The 14,448-nt window shown below is 49.8% G+C and overlaps 1 protein-coding gene across 1 annotated transcript; it reads left to right on the forward strand.

Moving 5' to 3' along the window:
• Positions 1-2,269: 2,269 nt before the first annotated feature.
• Positions 2,270-6,672, forward strand: LOC124705736 (patellin-6-like). The gene is made up of 4 exons (XM_047237443.1): positions 2,270-3,040; positions 3,129-3,253; positions 3,334-3,475; positions 6,412-6,672. The coding sequence occupies exons 1-4, from the start codon at positions 2,270-2,272 to the stop codon at positions 6,670-6,672; spliced, it is 1,299 nt and encodes a 432-aa protein (XP_047093399.1).
• Positions 6,673-14,448: the final 7,776 nt, after the last annotated feature.

Consider the following 14,448-nt stretch of genomic DNA (forward strand, 5'->3'; position numbering starts at 1 on the left):
TCACCCCTGTACTATGGGTCCATAGCAGTAGCTAGATGGTTGTCTTCTCCTCATGTGCTTCATTGTCGTATCTTGTGAGCTGCCTAACATGATCAAGATCATCTATCTGTAATTCTGTATGTTGTGTTTGTCGGGATCCGATGGATAGAGAATACTATGTTATGTTGATTATCAATCTATTACCTATGTGTTGTTTATGATCTTGCATGCTCTCCGCTATTAGTAGAGGCTCGGCCAAGTTTTTGCTCTTAACTCCAAGAGGGAGTATTTATGCTCGATAGTGGGTTCATGTCTCCGTGAATCTGGGGAGTGACAGAAACCTCTAAGGTTATGGATGTACTCGTTGCCACTAGGGATAAAACATTGATGCTATGTCCGAGGATGTAGTTATTGATTACATTACACACCATACTTAATGCAATTGTCCGTTGTTTTGCAACTTAATACTGGAAGGGGTTCGGATGATAACCTGAAGGTGGACTTTTTAGGCATAGATGCATGCTGGATAGCGGTCTATGTACTTTGTCGTAATGCCCAATTAAATCTCATAATATTCATCATGTCATGTATGCGCATTGTTATGCCCTCTCTATTTGTCAATTGCCCGACTGTAATTTGTTCACCCAACATGCTATCTTATGGGAGAGACACCTCTAGTGAACTGTGGACCCCGGTCCATTCTTTACATCTGAAATACAAATCTGTCGCTATTGTTCTTTACTCGTTTTCTCGCAAACAATCATCATCCACACTATACATCTAATCCTTTGTTACAGAGCAAGCTCGGTGAGATTGACAACCTCGCCGTTTCGTTGGGGCAAAGTACTTTGGTTGTGTTGTGCATGTTCCACGTTGGCGCCGAATCTCCGGTGTTGCGCCGCACTACATCCCGCCGCCATCAACCTTCAACGTGCTTCTTGGCTCCTCCTGGTTCGATAAACCTTGGTTTCTTTCTGAGGGAAAACTTGCTGCTGTGCGCATCATACCTTCCTCTTGGGGTTCCCAACGAACGTGTGAGTTACACGCCATCAGTCTATTGATGTGTCTTTTCTATAGTTTATAGGTAGAGGACGCACGATGGCTTGGGCCGTCTTGCCTCTTCTCCTTGTGGCCGGTAGGCGGCTCTCCAAGGCCATGATCCAACTGTTGTTCAACCTCCTGGCCAGAGGACATCTTGGAAGCTTTTTCAGTTCGAGCCGAAGATTCATTAAAAGGTGCCATCCCAAGTGGTTCATCCCTGGCGACAACACCTCTCCTCTAGCCGTCGAGTTCGTCAACATGTTGCGGTGGAGAATGACTATATGGAATAGATTTTTTACTTTTGTCTTCGGGATCCTTGGTGTAAATGTACATGTATGTGTAGTTTGTAATTTTCATTTCGCTTTGGACCTTTCTAATAGTTGTGCTCCCACCACTGAATTGCTTGTGACCCAATCCTTGTTAAAAAAAGACCCCAAGCATGCGTGCACGTCTGCACGAAAGCCTAGTAGTGAAACGATGTTTGAGCTAACAACTTTGCCTTTTATCCCTTTTTTAGAAAAATTAGAAGTTACCATCCAACATCCGGTTCAAAAATGGAGGGTTGAGATCGCGTCATGCCGTGGTGATGATATTTTTTAGAGAGAGAAAAACTGAAATACTGTCTTATACCAACAAAAGTGGATATATGGTATATAGTAAAGATAAACATACTCCGGGCCAAAAAATCGTTCAGCTAGGAATCTTGTGTAAAAAATGCTCTTGCGCTAATTTCCGTGCCAAAAAACTATAGGCACTATAGAATGAAACAGAAGGAGTAATATTTTCCTTACCTAAGGCATCCTCCGGGCCGGGCCAAGAAAAGCCTAGTGCTAAAAAATCAGGCTATAGCCAGCTCGACCCGGTCAAAAAGCCCGAAAGCCCGTAACCATGGGACAGGCCGCTTCGTTAAATCACCAAAATACACTACCAACTCACCAGGCCCTGCCCGGCCCGGCCTAAATTTTCTGGCCCATGTTTGCGATGTTTGGGCCGGGCTTCCCACATGCCCAGGCAGCCCAGCTATACCGGAGACACGACAACTCCAAGCCTCCCCGTCATACTTTTTGCTGCCTCCTCCTTTTAAACCCCCACGAGAGAGGCGAGCAAGGCAGCGAGAGCAGAGCAGGCGACGCCGGCCACACCACAGCCCACGCCACCATCATAACGCCACGCTCCGTCGCGCTCCATTTTCAAACCCACCACCTCTCCTCCTTCCTCGCCGTTCGCCCGCATTCCCACCAAAACCCCCATGTCTCCCACCGCCGCCGCGTCCCCCGCGCCGGCCGTCGACGCGGCGCCGAAGCCGCCGCCCTCGGGCGCGAAGCGCAGCCTGATGGGGTCCCTCATCGACGCGACCTCGCTGCTCCGCGCGGCCTCCTTCAAGGAGGACTCGTACGTGGCGGCGGCGCTCCCGTCCTCCGACCTCCGCGCGCTGGCCGACCTGCGGGCGCTCCTCGCCACCCACCCGGACCCAATCTCCATCTGGGGCGTGCCCCTCAACCCGCCGCCGCCCCCCAGCGACGCCGACGGCTCCACTCCCGCCCAAGACGCGGACGAGCGGGCCGACGTGGTGCTCCTCAAGTTCCTCCGCGCGAGGGACTTCCGCGTCCGCGACGCGCACGCCATGGTGCTCCGCTGCGCCGCCTGGCGCGCCGAGTTCCGCGCCGACGCGGTCGTCGACGAGGACCTCGGGTTCAAGGACCTGGAGGGCGTGGTCGCCTACATGCACGGCTGGGACCGCGACGGCCGCCCCGTCTGCTACAACGCGTACGGGGTGTTCCGGGACCGGGAGATGTACGACCGGGCATTCGGGGACGGCGACCGCCTCGCCCGGTTCCTCCGGTGGCGCGTCCAGGTCATGGAGCGCGGCGTGCGGGCCCTCCAGCTCCGCCCCGGCGGGGTCAATGCCATTATTCAGGTGACGGACCTCCGGGACATGCCCAAGCGCGAGCTCCGCGCCGCCTCCAACCAGATCCTCTCGCTGTTCCAGGACAACTACCCCGAGATGGTCGCGCGCAAGGTACTTGCACTGGACGTGCTCTGTAGTTAGTTAGACATTTCGTCGAGCACCTGCTGATTTTCTGCTAACGGCGCTCGTAATCGCGCAGGTGTTCGTGAACGTGCCGTGGTACTTCTCGGTGCTCTTCTCGATGATCTCGCCGTTCCTGACGGAGCGCACCAAGAGCAAGTTCGTCATCGCAAGGGAGGGCAACGTCGCCGAGACGCTATTCAAGTAAGCATTCTCAGCTCTAGTTAATGGCTCCGTCGGGTTGGTTCTCGTTGCTGACACGGCCGGGCGGTGGGTGCGCGCAGGTTCATCCGGCCGGAGCTTGTGCCGGTGCAGTACGGCGGGCTGAGCCGCGCGAGCGAGCTAGAGAACGGCCCGCCCAAGCCGGCGTCCGAGTTCACCATCAAGGGCGGCGAGAAGGTGTTCCTGGAGATCGACGGCATTGAGGTATATCCTCACACATTGCTGCTGCTCATTACAACTGTTTAACATACTTTTGGGTGGTAAACTACATCATCTGGGCCGCAGAAAGTAGGTTTTCATCGTATACCCCTCCTCCTTGCGCCCGTCTCCATCCGTGTTCCCGAAATCGGGTCTACACAAATTTTGTTCGCTTGCTTTAGCCGAGACCGGGCAAGAACTTCGTTTGTTCGTTTGCTTTCGCCGTGTCCCAGGCAGGTCCGGTTCTTGGCTCATGCGCCCAACGTCTTTCCTATTTTTTACATTTTCACCTCGAGGGTGACTGATTGAGCGGATAGGCTTCAGACCTACAGTAGTAGCAAAGCATCTTTGGGTGATGAGGTAGCTAGAGCAGAATCCTTGGATGGACTGATGGACCGATGGCAGGCAGGGTCGCATGTGAGCGAGTTTTCGCCTTTCGATTTTGAAATACTCTGGCGTGGAACAGGCTAGGCACACTGCAAAAGTGGCATCGCCGTGTTGCCATGCCATGCCAGCGGTGGACACTGCGTAAAGCACCGCAGCAGCAGCTGCCCGCCGTCCTGGCCGCTGCTGCGACCCTGCCGAACTTGACTGACACGGGCGTGGCACCGCATGGGCGCTCCTCGGTATCCCTGAGTTCACATGACCCGAGCTACTAGCTGTAATTTCAGTCACACTGCTCACGCACATCTACCACCGCTGCTCACAACCTCTCGTGATTCCTGGACGGTATGAAACGATAAAACTCAAATTTTTAAGGAAGAAAACGGTGGTGGCCGATACATACAGGCGCATGTGAATTTCTCAGCCAAGGTTTGAATGCGCTTCGATTTTCTTCGGGGGCATTTGTCCTCACCTCGTACATGATGTGAGAGGTTTTACGGGATAAAGTAGTAGTGGCCACTCGGGTACAGACGACAGCGGCCGTGCGCTCTTTCCGTGGCTTTGCCTTTTCTTTACGCCTCACGCCACGGCGCGGCTCTCCACGCACTGTCAGCTCATACTGGCAAGCAGCAGCAGCGGCGTGATGAAAGTGAAAAGAGAGACGGGTGTGCTCACTGTTTTCTCAAGTACGCAGTACTACTGCATTAGCAGGGTAAATTAGTGGAGCTTTAGGGCATCTCCAACCATAAGACCCAAACGGACGTCCCATTTCATCCGTATGGGTCGTGGCCCGGACACACGGACGGCCTGCGGACGCGTGCGAACGCCGGTCTGGACTAGTACTCCCCAACGCGCATAGAAGACCCAAATATATTACTAGTAGTAGTACTAGTTGCAGCGACCGGAGGACGGCCCACGCGCCGGCGGCCGAGCAGCTACGAGGCTCTTGCCGGGGAAGGGGAGGCGAGGCGCTGCGCAGGTGCGTGGAGAGCGCGCGCGTGGGGCTGGCGGCGCTGCGGAGGTGCGTGGCCGCCGGCGCGGGCCTGGCGAGGCACGGCGGGGCGAGCCCCGCGCGAGCCCCTGCCGGCCATGGCGGGCGTGGCGAGGCCGGCCACGGCACGGGCGTGGCGAGGCACGGCGCGGCGAGCCCCGCCCGAGCCCATGGCCGGCGAGCGAGCCCGGCGATGGCGCGGCGCAGCCGAGAGCCGCGCGAGCCCCCGCGTGGGCATGGCGGGCGTGGCGAGGCCGGCCACGACGAGCCCCGCCCGAGCCCTCGCGCGGCCATGGCCGGCGGGCGAGTCCGGCGACGGCGCGCGACGCGGCGAGCCCCGCGCGAGCCCTGCGTGGGCATGGCGGGACGTGGCGAGGCCGGCGCGGGCGCGCGCGTCCCGAGCACGGCGCGGCCCCCGGGCACGGCGTGGGCATGGCGGACGTGGCGAGGCCGGCGCGCGGCGCGGCGTCCGAGCACGGCGCCGCGGCCCCGGGCCCTCGGTGACGGAGTCGCTCCGCGGCGGCGGCCGCCCGGCCCGGCGGTCTCCTTCGGCCGAGATACACATCGACTTCGTGCCCGACGTGGCCGGCGCCTCGCTCGCCGAGTCCGGCGGCTTCGTCAAGGCGCCCGGCCGGCGCGCCCGCCAACGTCGCTTGCGTCGTCTCCAAGGTCGGCGGCTTGGACCGGGCGAGCTCCGTCCCCGTCCCGGCCCGGCGAGCTCCGCCCCGACTTCGTCTTGCTCGGCGGCGTCGAGGGCCGGCGGCGCCCGTTTTTGCTCGGCGACTTCCGGCAGGCTGGAAAAGCGAGGAGGGCGGCGGCGGCGGCCTCCGTGCGAGGGTGGCGGCGGAGCTTGGCTAGTCGACATCGATTCCGGCGTGGAGCGATGGTCTTTTCCATGGAAAAAAGCAACCGAGAGGAGAGAGAGCAGGGTGGGGGCGCAGGTGGTTGTATTTTGTGTCACTGTCAGATGGGCCAGGATGCGGACATAGGCGGATACAGTGGACATCCGCGTGCGTCCGCGTGCGTCCGGCTCGCCCCAAAAGTCTCCCAAATTTACGCCAGTTTTGGGTCAGACCGGACGCCTGCACCTGTCCGTTTTTAAGGTGGGTAGCCCCGTTGGGAGCAGGTTTTGTCCGGAAAGACCCAAACGGACGAGTTTTTGCACTTGGGTCTGCCCCGTTGGAGATGCCCTTAGCTGCTAATCTTTGCGTGTAGAAAGCTTTTGTGCTTCCCTAATTGGAGGCGTACAACCTGCACAAGAAAGGGTTGTGAGTTTTTGTTCGCTAGTGATGTCAGTGGTCAATTCTCGTCTTTCTGTTTTCAAGCATCAAGTCGATTCTTTTCTTTAACGGTTGTAAAGAAATGACAACTGTACGTCACCCTGGTCAGGCGTCCAATACTCCAATGTGATCTTTAGATGTAGTGCAGTACAGTACAAACTTACTTTATTGCGTACTCATCTGTGCATTGATAATCTGCATCAACTCAAGGGTAATCTCTTGGTACCAGCGCTATACCACATTTTCTCGGGGACTAACCAACGACGATATTTTCTTGCAATTTCCAGGCCGGCGCAACGATAACGTGGGACCTGGTCGTCGGCGGCTGGGAACTGGACTACGGCGCGGAGTACGTGCCGGCGGCCGAGGGCAGCTACACGCTCTGCGTCGAGCGGACCAGGAAGGTCCCGGCGACCGCCGACGAGCCCGTCCACAACGCCTTCACGGCCAAGGAGGCCGGCAAGATGGTGCTCTCCATCGACAACTCCGGCTCCCGGAAGCGGAAGGTCGCCGCTTACCGCTACTTCGTGCGCAAGCCGTCCGCGTAGGCTATAGCTACACCTGCCCAACCGCGGTGGCTGGCTGCTTGCCGGCCGCTTGGTGCTTGCTTTGCTTCGCTGGTCTCGGAGAGGAGAGATCTGATTTAGGTCTGTTTGATTAGTAGTGCTATAATATGAGATAAGATGCATGTATTATGCCATATGTAGAATGTAAGCTGTGAGATCCTACTTGTCATCTTCGTTATAAAGCTAATGAGTTCAGTTTTTTTGGCAATTTTCTCCTTTGTCCATTCTGATTCATTGCCTCCGTTTCTATTTCTCCCTAGCCGACAAGTTCTCAGTTGAGTTGTGTACGTAAGATTTGCATCGTCATTCAAAAACACTTATGCAACTGAGATTTTTTTTTGTTTGCAGCTGAATGCAACTAGGAAAGATGCATCACAACCGTTAAATTTGTTTCATGAATTGTGCCAATAGTAAGTTGCAACATGTTAGCTGAGATTCGATGAAGCCATCTAGAACTAACCGACTGAACACTAGTCGCACCCTTAAATTTATGTTTACATAAAATAACATTATTTTTATAACAAAATGACACATTTGTAATGGGTTAAAATTGTGGTTAAAGTTAAACATAAAAAACGCGGAGTACAGATTTACTTATACATTGGATTCCTCTGGATATATGCTTTGTCTTGTGCAGGACCATTTGATGATCACTTTTGGGCTTGTTTTTATATGGGAGCTAATTTCACTCCTAGGTCCCATCTGAAAAATTATGATTCTCTCACATTTTAGTATATGTTCAATGTTACATTTTATACCAGCAGTGACTAGGATTTGGAGGAATTGTACATACATGTAAACAAGTGGACAATAATACACATAAGAAAGCGTGACGCGTATTACATTAAATAAACGAGGTTGTGGCCACGGTTTAACCTTCTTTTCTAATGATTTTGCAGAAAAAAATTTAATGCCCTTGTAAGAAAATTTCTTATGGGCAAGTTAAAATTGGAGGTGGGATTACATTAATCTTCTACCAAAATTTTGGTAATAATGCCTAGATGACCTTATGAGGGCCTGGGTTTTACAAACGTAGGAGTAGGAATAGGAGTATGATAGGAATGCACGTGCAATTCCATAGGGTTGTAAAAGCAAAGGAATTTGCGAAATTAGGTATTTTTTTTTCTAGAGTACATCAAAGGCGGACCATATTTTTATAGAAGACAGAGGTTTGAGTACAAAAACACTACCACTCGCCCTACGAGCAACAAGCGTAGCAACAACTTCACACCGGCTAGTCTGAAAATAGTCGCCACCGACAAAACAAACACACGACATTAAAGGCCCCGTCCTAAGCTAAATAACAAAGCCATGTCTCGACCAACGCCGGGCGCCTCCGACGAACAACAAACTCCGAAAGGGCTCTCCTTGTCGATGCACCATCAAAAGGAGAAGATGGCGGAACTTGGTCGGCTCCGAGTAGTCATCGTCTTAGAAACACCAGCAATGGTGTGCATTGCGTCCCTGAAGATTAGCCTTGGACAGCGGCGAACACCGGAGGAGGGCAACCTGGAGCTTCCATGCCATGTCTCCAAACACGATGCTCCCAACAGAGTGACGACATCGAGAACGCCGCCATCGCGCCGATCCACTCCAGACCTAGGCTTTCACCCGGAGGCATCAACCAAACTGAGAGAGAGGGAGAGAGAGAGAGAGAGAGAGAGCAAAGGGTCGACACACCTCACGGGTGCCTCCAAGGAGGGGTACGACACCCGCAGGGGCCACCGGCGCTGGCACTTACCGAAATCAGGCAAGACTTTCAACCGTGTCGTCGCGCATCTCCCTTCCATCCCTCCAGAATGGGGCAAACGTCACATTGTTCACACTGCCGCCTCCGTGGCACCTCATCATCATGGCCGAAATGTCATGGAACTCCAGCGACCCACAACATGTACGAGAACCTCTATCTGCAACCCCGCCCTCCTTCCAACTCCAGCCCGGTCGAAGGCCTGCCGCGCCACTCATGTCACGCTCCGTGACAAGCTGCAGGTAGCAACGCCCCCAAGACCTAGATCGGGCCCGATTGGGCCTGGATCTGGGCGGCGCCGCCACCAGCAGGGCCGCTGCCCTCCAGCAGAGGACACCCGCCAGCAGCAGATCCCTACGCAGCTTCATGCACCAAGTTGCCTCCCGAATCCAGCGACGAGCGATCCACGCACCAGGCACCACCAAGCCAAGGGGGGGCGTGCCGAAGGCCCGCGCCAACTCCTCCAGGATCTCGTGCCGCATCCACCAAGACCGCCACCTCGCTCCTGGCCACGCCACACATCCAGCTCGCCGTGCGCCATCGTAGACTCCTCCTCCCTATGTAGCCCGGTGACACCCTCTTCGCGTGGAGTCAGCTCATCGGGATGCTCTCTTCCTCCCTGTCGCCTTCGACGACCGGGTGCCGGCGGCCAGGGGAAGCTGGGTTGGGGCTTTTTTCGCTGGCTAGGGTTTGGCCCCCCGGGGTCGCCCGCACGTGTGAACCGGGAGGGCGAAGAGTTCTCGAAATTAGATGTTTGATTAGCAGAAATAGAAAAAAACACAGCAATCCTTAAATCCATAATCAAATCATGATTAAAATAATTGTAAAGGTAAGGTTAGATCATTGTCATGCAACTTTTGACCTTTATTTTGTTTGTTTGTGCATAGGAATGTAAAAAATGAGGTTTGAGAGGATTGTATAATTTCTTTATTTTCTCTATGAAACCTAAACCAAAGAAAAAATTCGTAAACTTTTTCTATGCTCCATTCATTTGAATCAAATGGATGAATAGTGCCACTAAACAAAAAAATTCATATTTATATAGTTTTCCTCCAACATTTCTATGAATCGGACAGGCCCTAAGAATTATTTCAAAGGGTTGGAATCCCTTCGAGTTCCACTAATATCCAAAGAGACCTTATGCTACTCATACATATTTAGCGCCTCTTTGTTTAGAAAACGATTAAAAAATAAACTGGAGGATCATAGATTAAGGGCCTCTTTGTTCTGTAGTAGACTATAGGTATTTTGGATGGAGAGGTCGTGGGTGGTAAACGTTTAGTTTTCTAAAATATTCTATTGCCTTGATTTTTAATTATGATATTCATGCTCTCACCGAATGCAGATTCAAGGCGTCTTAGTAAATGTTTAGTTTTCTAAAATATTATTTTGCCTTGAATTTTAATTATGATTTTCATGTTGTCTCCGAATGTAGATTCAGGGCCTCTTTGATTCATAAAAATATTGGAGGAAAGATAAATGAATAGAAAATATTCCGTTTATATCACTGTTCATCCATTTGATTCAGATAAATGGAGGATTAGAAAAGTGGGAATTTTTTCTTTGGTTAATTTTTTTATAGAAAACAAAAGAATTCTACAATTCGCTCATAACATCTTTTTTACATTCCTATACAAGAAGGCTGAGGCAAAAATCATAAGTTGCATGATAATGTCTTAATCTTACTTTTGTATATATTTTAACTATAATTATGGTTTTTAGGGTTTCAGTATATTTCCTACTTCTGAGAATCAAACACACTTTCACGAAATTTATGTGGTTTTCAATCATTTCTTTTGCACATCCATGCAATTTGATAATATTTCTAAATTTTCATATCCCTAGGTTTCGCAATCCTGCAAATCAAAGAGGCCCTTAGTTGTGTAGGATTCAAAATTGCACAACATGGTAACTCTATAGTCTTACTCTTGCATGGTTTCCAGTTCTTTTTGGAATTTATACAGATCAAAGAGGCCCTTGGTTTGATTACTTTGCGCGCGCGCCTCTGTCTGCAAAAGAAGCATATCAAACTCTGTCACCACAGTGCCTTGACACTGTGTGTGTACATTACTGACAAACTATTAGGGCAAGACAAGCAAACAGTAGCTTAGTGCAAGCTTTTGTATGTATGTACTGCAGATCAATGGCCTTGAATCTTGATCACTTTGTGCCGCAAAGTTAGGGCATTAGATTAGCGTAAAGAGAGAGTCCTTGATGGTGTGGTCCGAAAGACTGTCGCCTCACCTAGCTACCTGGTCCTACTGCGAACACCGGTTGTCGCAGGCAGGCAGGGCCATCAGCTGTGCTTGGCTTGCAGCTGCATCTATGTCGCCGGTTCGTCCGATGGTCAAGGTGGGCGTTCACTTTAGCCTTCCCTTTTTGGGGAACACCGCCAGTGCTACAGATAAAGCTGCCTCCTATTGTAGAATGTAGTTTAGAGGTAAGAAAATGTGCGGGGTTTTACTATTTTCTCGGGATCATAATTTCGAGTGCAAGATGGATATCGTTTTTATGTGTTTTCTTGTCCATGGATGATTCATGTGGCCACATTGCGGAGTATAACTTTTTTATATGTAAAGGACTCACATATGTATGTACGTGCCAAATTTTGTACAGAAATTCAAAATATGTAGCTTAGGGAAAAATGACAAGTTTACAATGAATAATCTGAAGAAATCTCGTAAGTTTCTGGAAGTCTTGTAACAGTGCGTGGACATCACGTAGCTTAGAAAAATGGTAAGTATAATGGAATTCGGGAATGTTCCAATCAGATTCAGCAGTAGCCATGTTCCAAAAATGCGCGCTAGCCACATTGCGTGATTGTTGAATCGTAAAACTTTAAACTTAGAACTTCAAAATAAAATCATGATATGTGCATCACTTAGATGTAAATGAAAAGTTAGTTTGGAGCCCAAATAGAAAATGTCATGGTTTAAGGGAATTGGGATATTCTTGGAATTGTCTTTGCCCTTTGAAGATGGATAACTACGAACACGAAACTACTAATTCAGGGGCATCCACTCGAATGGCGATTTCGACAGAGATGTGATCTTCAAGATTGAACCGCCATTGACATCGCACTAAAAATCCCATTGGTGTACTACTTTCATGGATGTAGATGGTGTGGCAATGACCATGACAAAGGAAAGAGGTTAAGGTGTGGGATGGGATCGGAGGGAGATTTGCAGCAGGGGCAACTCGGTGCCATGTATAATTTCTTAGCTATATAATAGTGGAAATGGGTTACTTTCTCTAGGATTTTTTGTGTAATTACAACGTGCAATACAAGGTTGGCCTTCGGTTTGGTGGAAATTATGTATCCGCCCATGAATGGGCCTAGAGGGATGGCCGGGCGTGGTGATTAGAGGATGTAATTATTTTGTTCATTCACATCCATGGAATCATTCCTTTTGGAAAAAAAACATAATCCATGGAATCATAAGATGAGAGAAGTGATATTTAATTACAACTCACACCAATCTTCCCCCGTTAGAGGAGAAAAATGATCTTGTTCATTCACATCCATAAATCGTATGTTGTTTGACTCTTTGTTGTCGCTATCAGAGAATTCTTCCCATTGTTGTCTATTCTTCTTCTAGTTCTTATCTCACAACACAAGTCATTATACTACATCGATAGATAAACATTAGATCAATTATACAGTTATTTTTATTGAATCCTCAACTTGGGAGGATCCCCACATGAATTTCATTCATTTCAAATGTCATGTTTGAAAGTTACATGTGGATAGATGGTCACAACAAGAAAGTTGTGTACTTTTGGTGGCCACGGTGAGAGGTTTATAGCTTGAGGTTACGTGTTCGGATAAACCTACACAATGTCAAAGTTGTGTTAGACAAAAAGATCCAAGGTTGTTTTGCAAAAACAAATTGCAAGTATGCAACAAGACTATTTGGACCAATTATGGGCCGGGTTATAAGTTCTACAACTATTGCAGAGATCTTATGAAAATCCATTTGATGTAATCCTAGGAATCAAGTAGTGGATTTTTACGTTGTATCATGGCACTGTATTTGTCTTTCAAAATGGTTTCTTCTATCTAATCAAATGGCTAAATACATGCTTTTTTCCTTGAAAAAATATATTGCAAATATCCTCCCCCTACCTTGCGATGAGGTTGTACACATTTTTTGTATCCACCCCATACTGCATAAGGATGTGTTTGATTCGATGGATTTTTAGAACACATGAATAGGAAAACTGCTGGATTAGAATGTCATGTCCAGTTAAATCCCACGGGATTTTGAATATACAGGATATTTCTTCAAGTAGTGTTTGACTCACAGGAAAAACAAAGGAATTGTATCATGAGGTTTGAGCGAATGAAAATTTTCCTCCAAAACATAGTGCAATACAAGCATATAGAAAAAAAAATCGATGTATTTATAAGGATTCAATCCTACGATGTAAATAGGAAAAATTTCAAAGGATAAAAATCCTATATTGGACCCTAAACAATGAGGGGCTAATGTGTACACGTGGGTATTTGAATAATCATGAACTCTCTCTCCCTCTGATAAAGCAACCAAAATGGATTACCACCATCTAATCACAGCTCGCAAGCATGCGCATGGGATCAAATGATATCCCCAGCGCGCTGGCTAATTAAAGCAGAATGATTCATGCTCATGCCATGTTTCAGATCATGGCAAAGCCCTACCGGCGTTGCATGTCCCATGGTTGATTGGCTACATCAAAGTTGGCGCAAAATAGCCTTGATCTATGCTCTTTCTGGAGTGGTAAAGTGTAGTTCTAGTTCGAGTTAGGTGCAGGCTGGAGCTGTCGTGGGGCCATTTACAGCCCAAAATCTTGCTTAATTTTCTGTGCAAAAATGCTGAAAGCATCTCATGCCTTCGCTTCAAAAGATGTGTCCGCTCGATCGGTCCAAATAGTACTGAGTACGGCCGTGAAGGCATGATGTCCCTAGTCAGTAGTTGATCTTCAGAATTTGTGAAGCAGCAGCAGCAGTGTATGTGCTCTCGGTTTCCTAAAGAGATAGTATTATCTTTACCTCGATTTTGAGCTTAATCCTTGATAGATTCCAAGATCCAACCACACAGATACGAGGTACTCCGTACGAGTACGAGAGAGGGAAATGAACGATGCAAATTCATGTGATATGCACGCGTCCGTGCGCGTGAGTAGTGGATACGTATGTCACGTCCGTGATATTAGTTAGGCTGATAGGAGGAAAGAAGGCGGTGATCAGTAGTCGGGAGGTCACGAGTGGAGTTTGCTGCTATTGATGGCTGCAAGAAGCACGCCACAGCAAACATTGTTGCTGTAAGTTACGCTCTTTTTTTATATATACAGCAATCGAAATTTATACAAAGTCTAACTTGAAACGAGCAGAGCGAGGGCTGTCATCGGGACTCGGGAGGCATAGGCCGTATGAGATAAGGGGTCTATTTTGTTCCTCGCTAAGTCCTTTTCAGTATGGGCGGACAAGAAATCGGCATGTTTGCTTGGCCTGCTCGTACCATTTTTCTTTCTCCATCATACGAGTTTTAAAGCAGCTTCAATGTTGGTCCACGAGGCAAGTTTAACTCGGGTATTGTCACGCGTGCAAGCTCTGACGAGCACAACACGCCCTCTCCTCTGCACGCGTTGAGAAGCGCAGGAACGGGTCGTCCCACGTTAACTTTTCACTCCACTCTCCTCACCGCCAAAAACCTATGGCCAACGATTCTCCACCCCCCCCCCCCCCCCCCACACACACACACCTCCTTCGCACCTGTCAATCCGCGAGGAACACTAAGCAGCAAACCAGATCCAAATGCTAGAGACGGCCAACGACTTTGATTTGGCGAATGATCTTAGAGCTCCGTCGCCAGTGAGTTGGCGCGCACGCATGCCAATGGCTACGCCCATGGCGGTGCCATCGGATCCTGGTGCCTCGAGTGCAACCGCGGGAAAGACGCCGGCGTTCGCTAGGCCAACCCTTTCCAGCTGGCGTCGCCGCCCCCATCCCAGGCATAGCCGGTTCCGTA

This window comes from Lolium rigidum, chromosome 4 (genome assembly GCF_022539505.1).
Source record: "Lolium rigidum isolate FL_2022 chromosome 4, APGP_CSIRO_Lrig_0.1, whole genome shotgun sequence".
Classification (NCBI taxonomy): Eukaryota; Viridiplantae; Streptophyta; class Magnoliopsida; order Poales; family Poaceae; genus Lolium; species Lolium rigidum.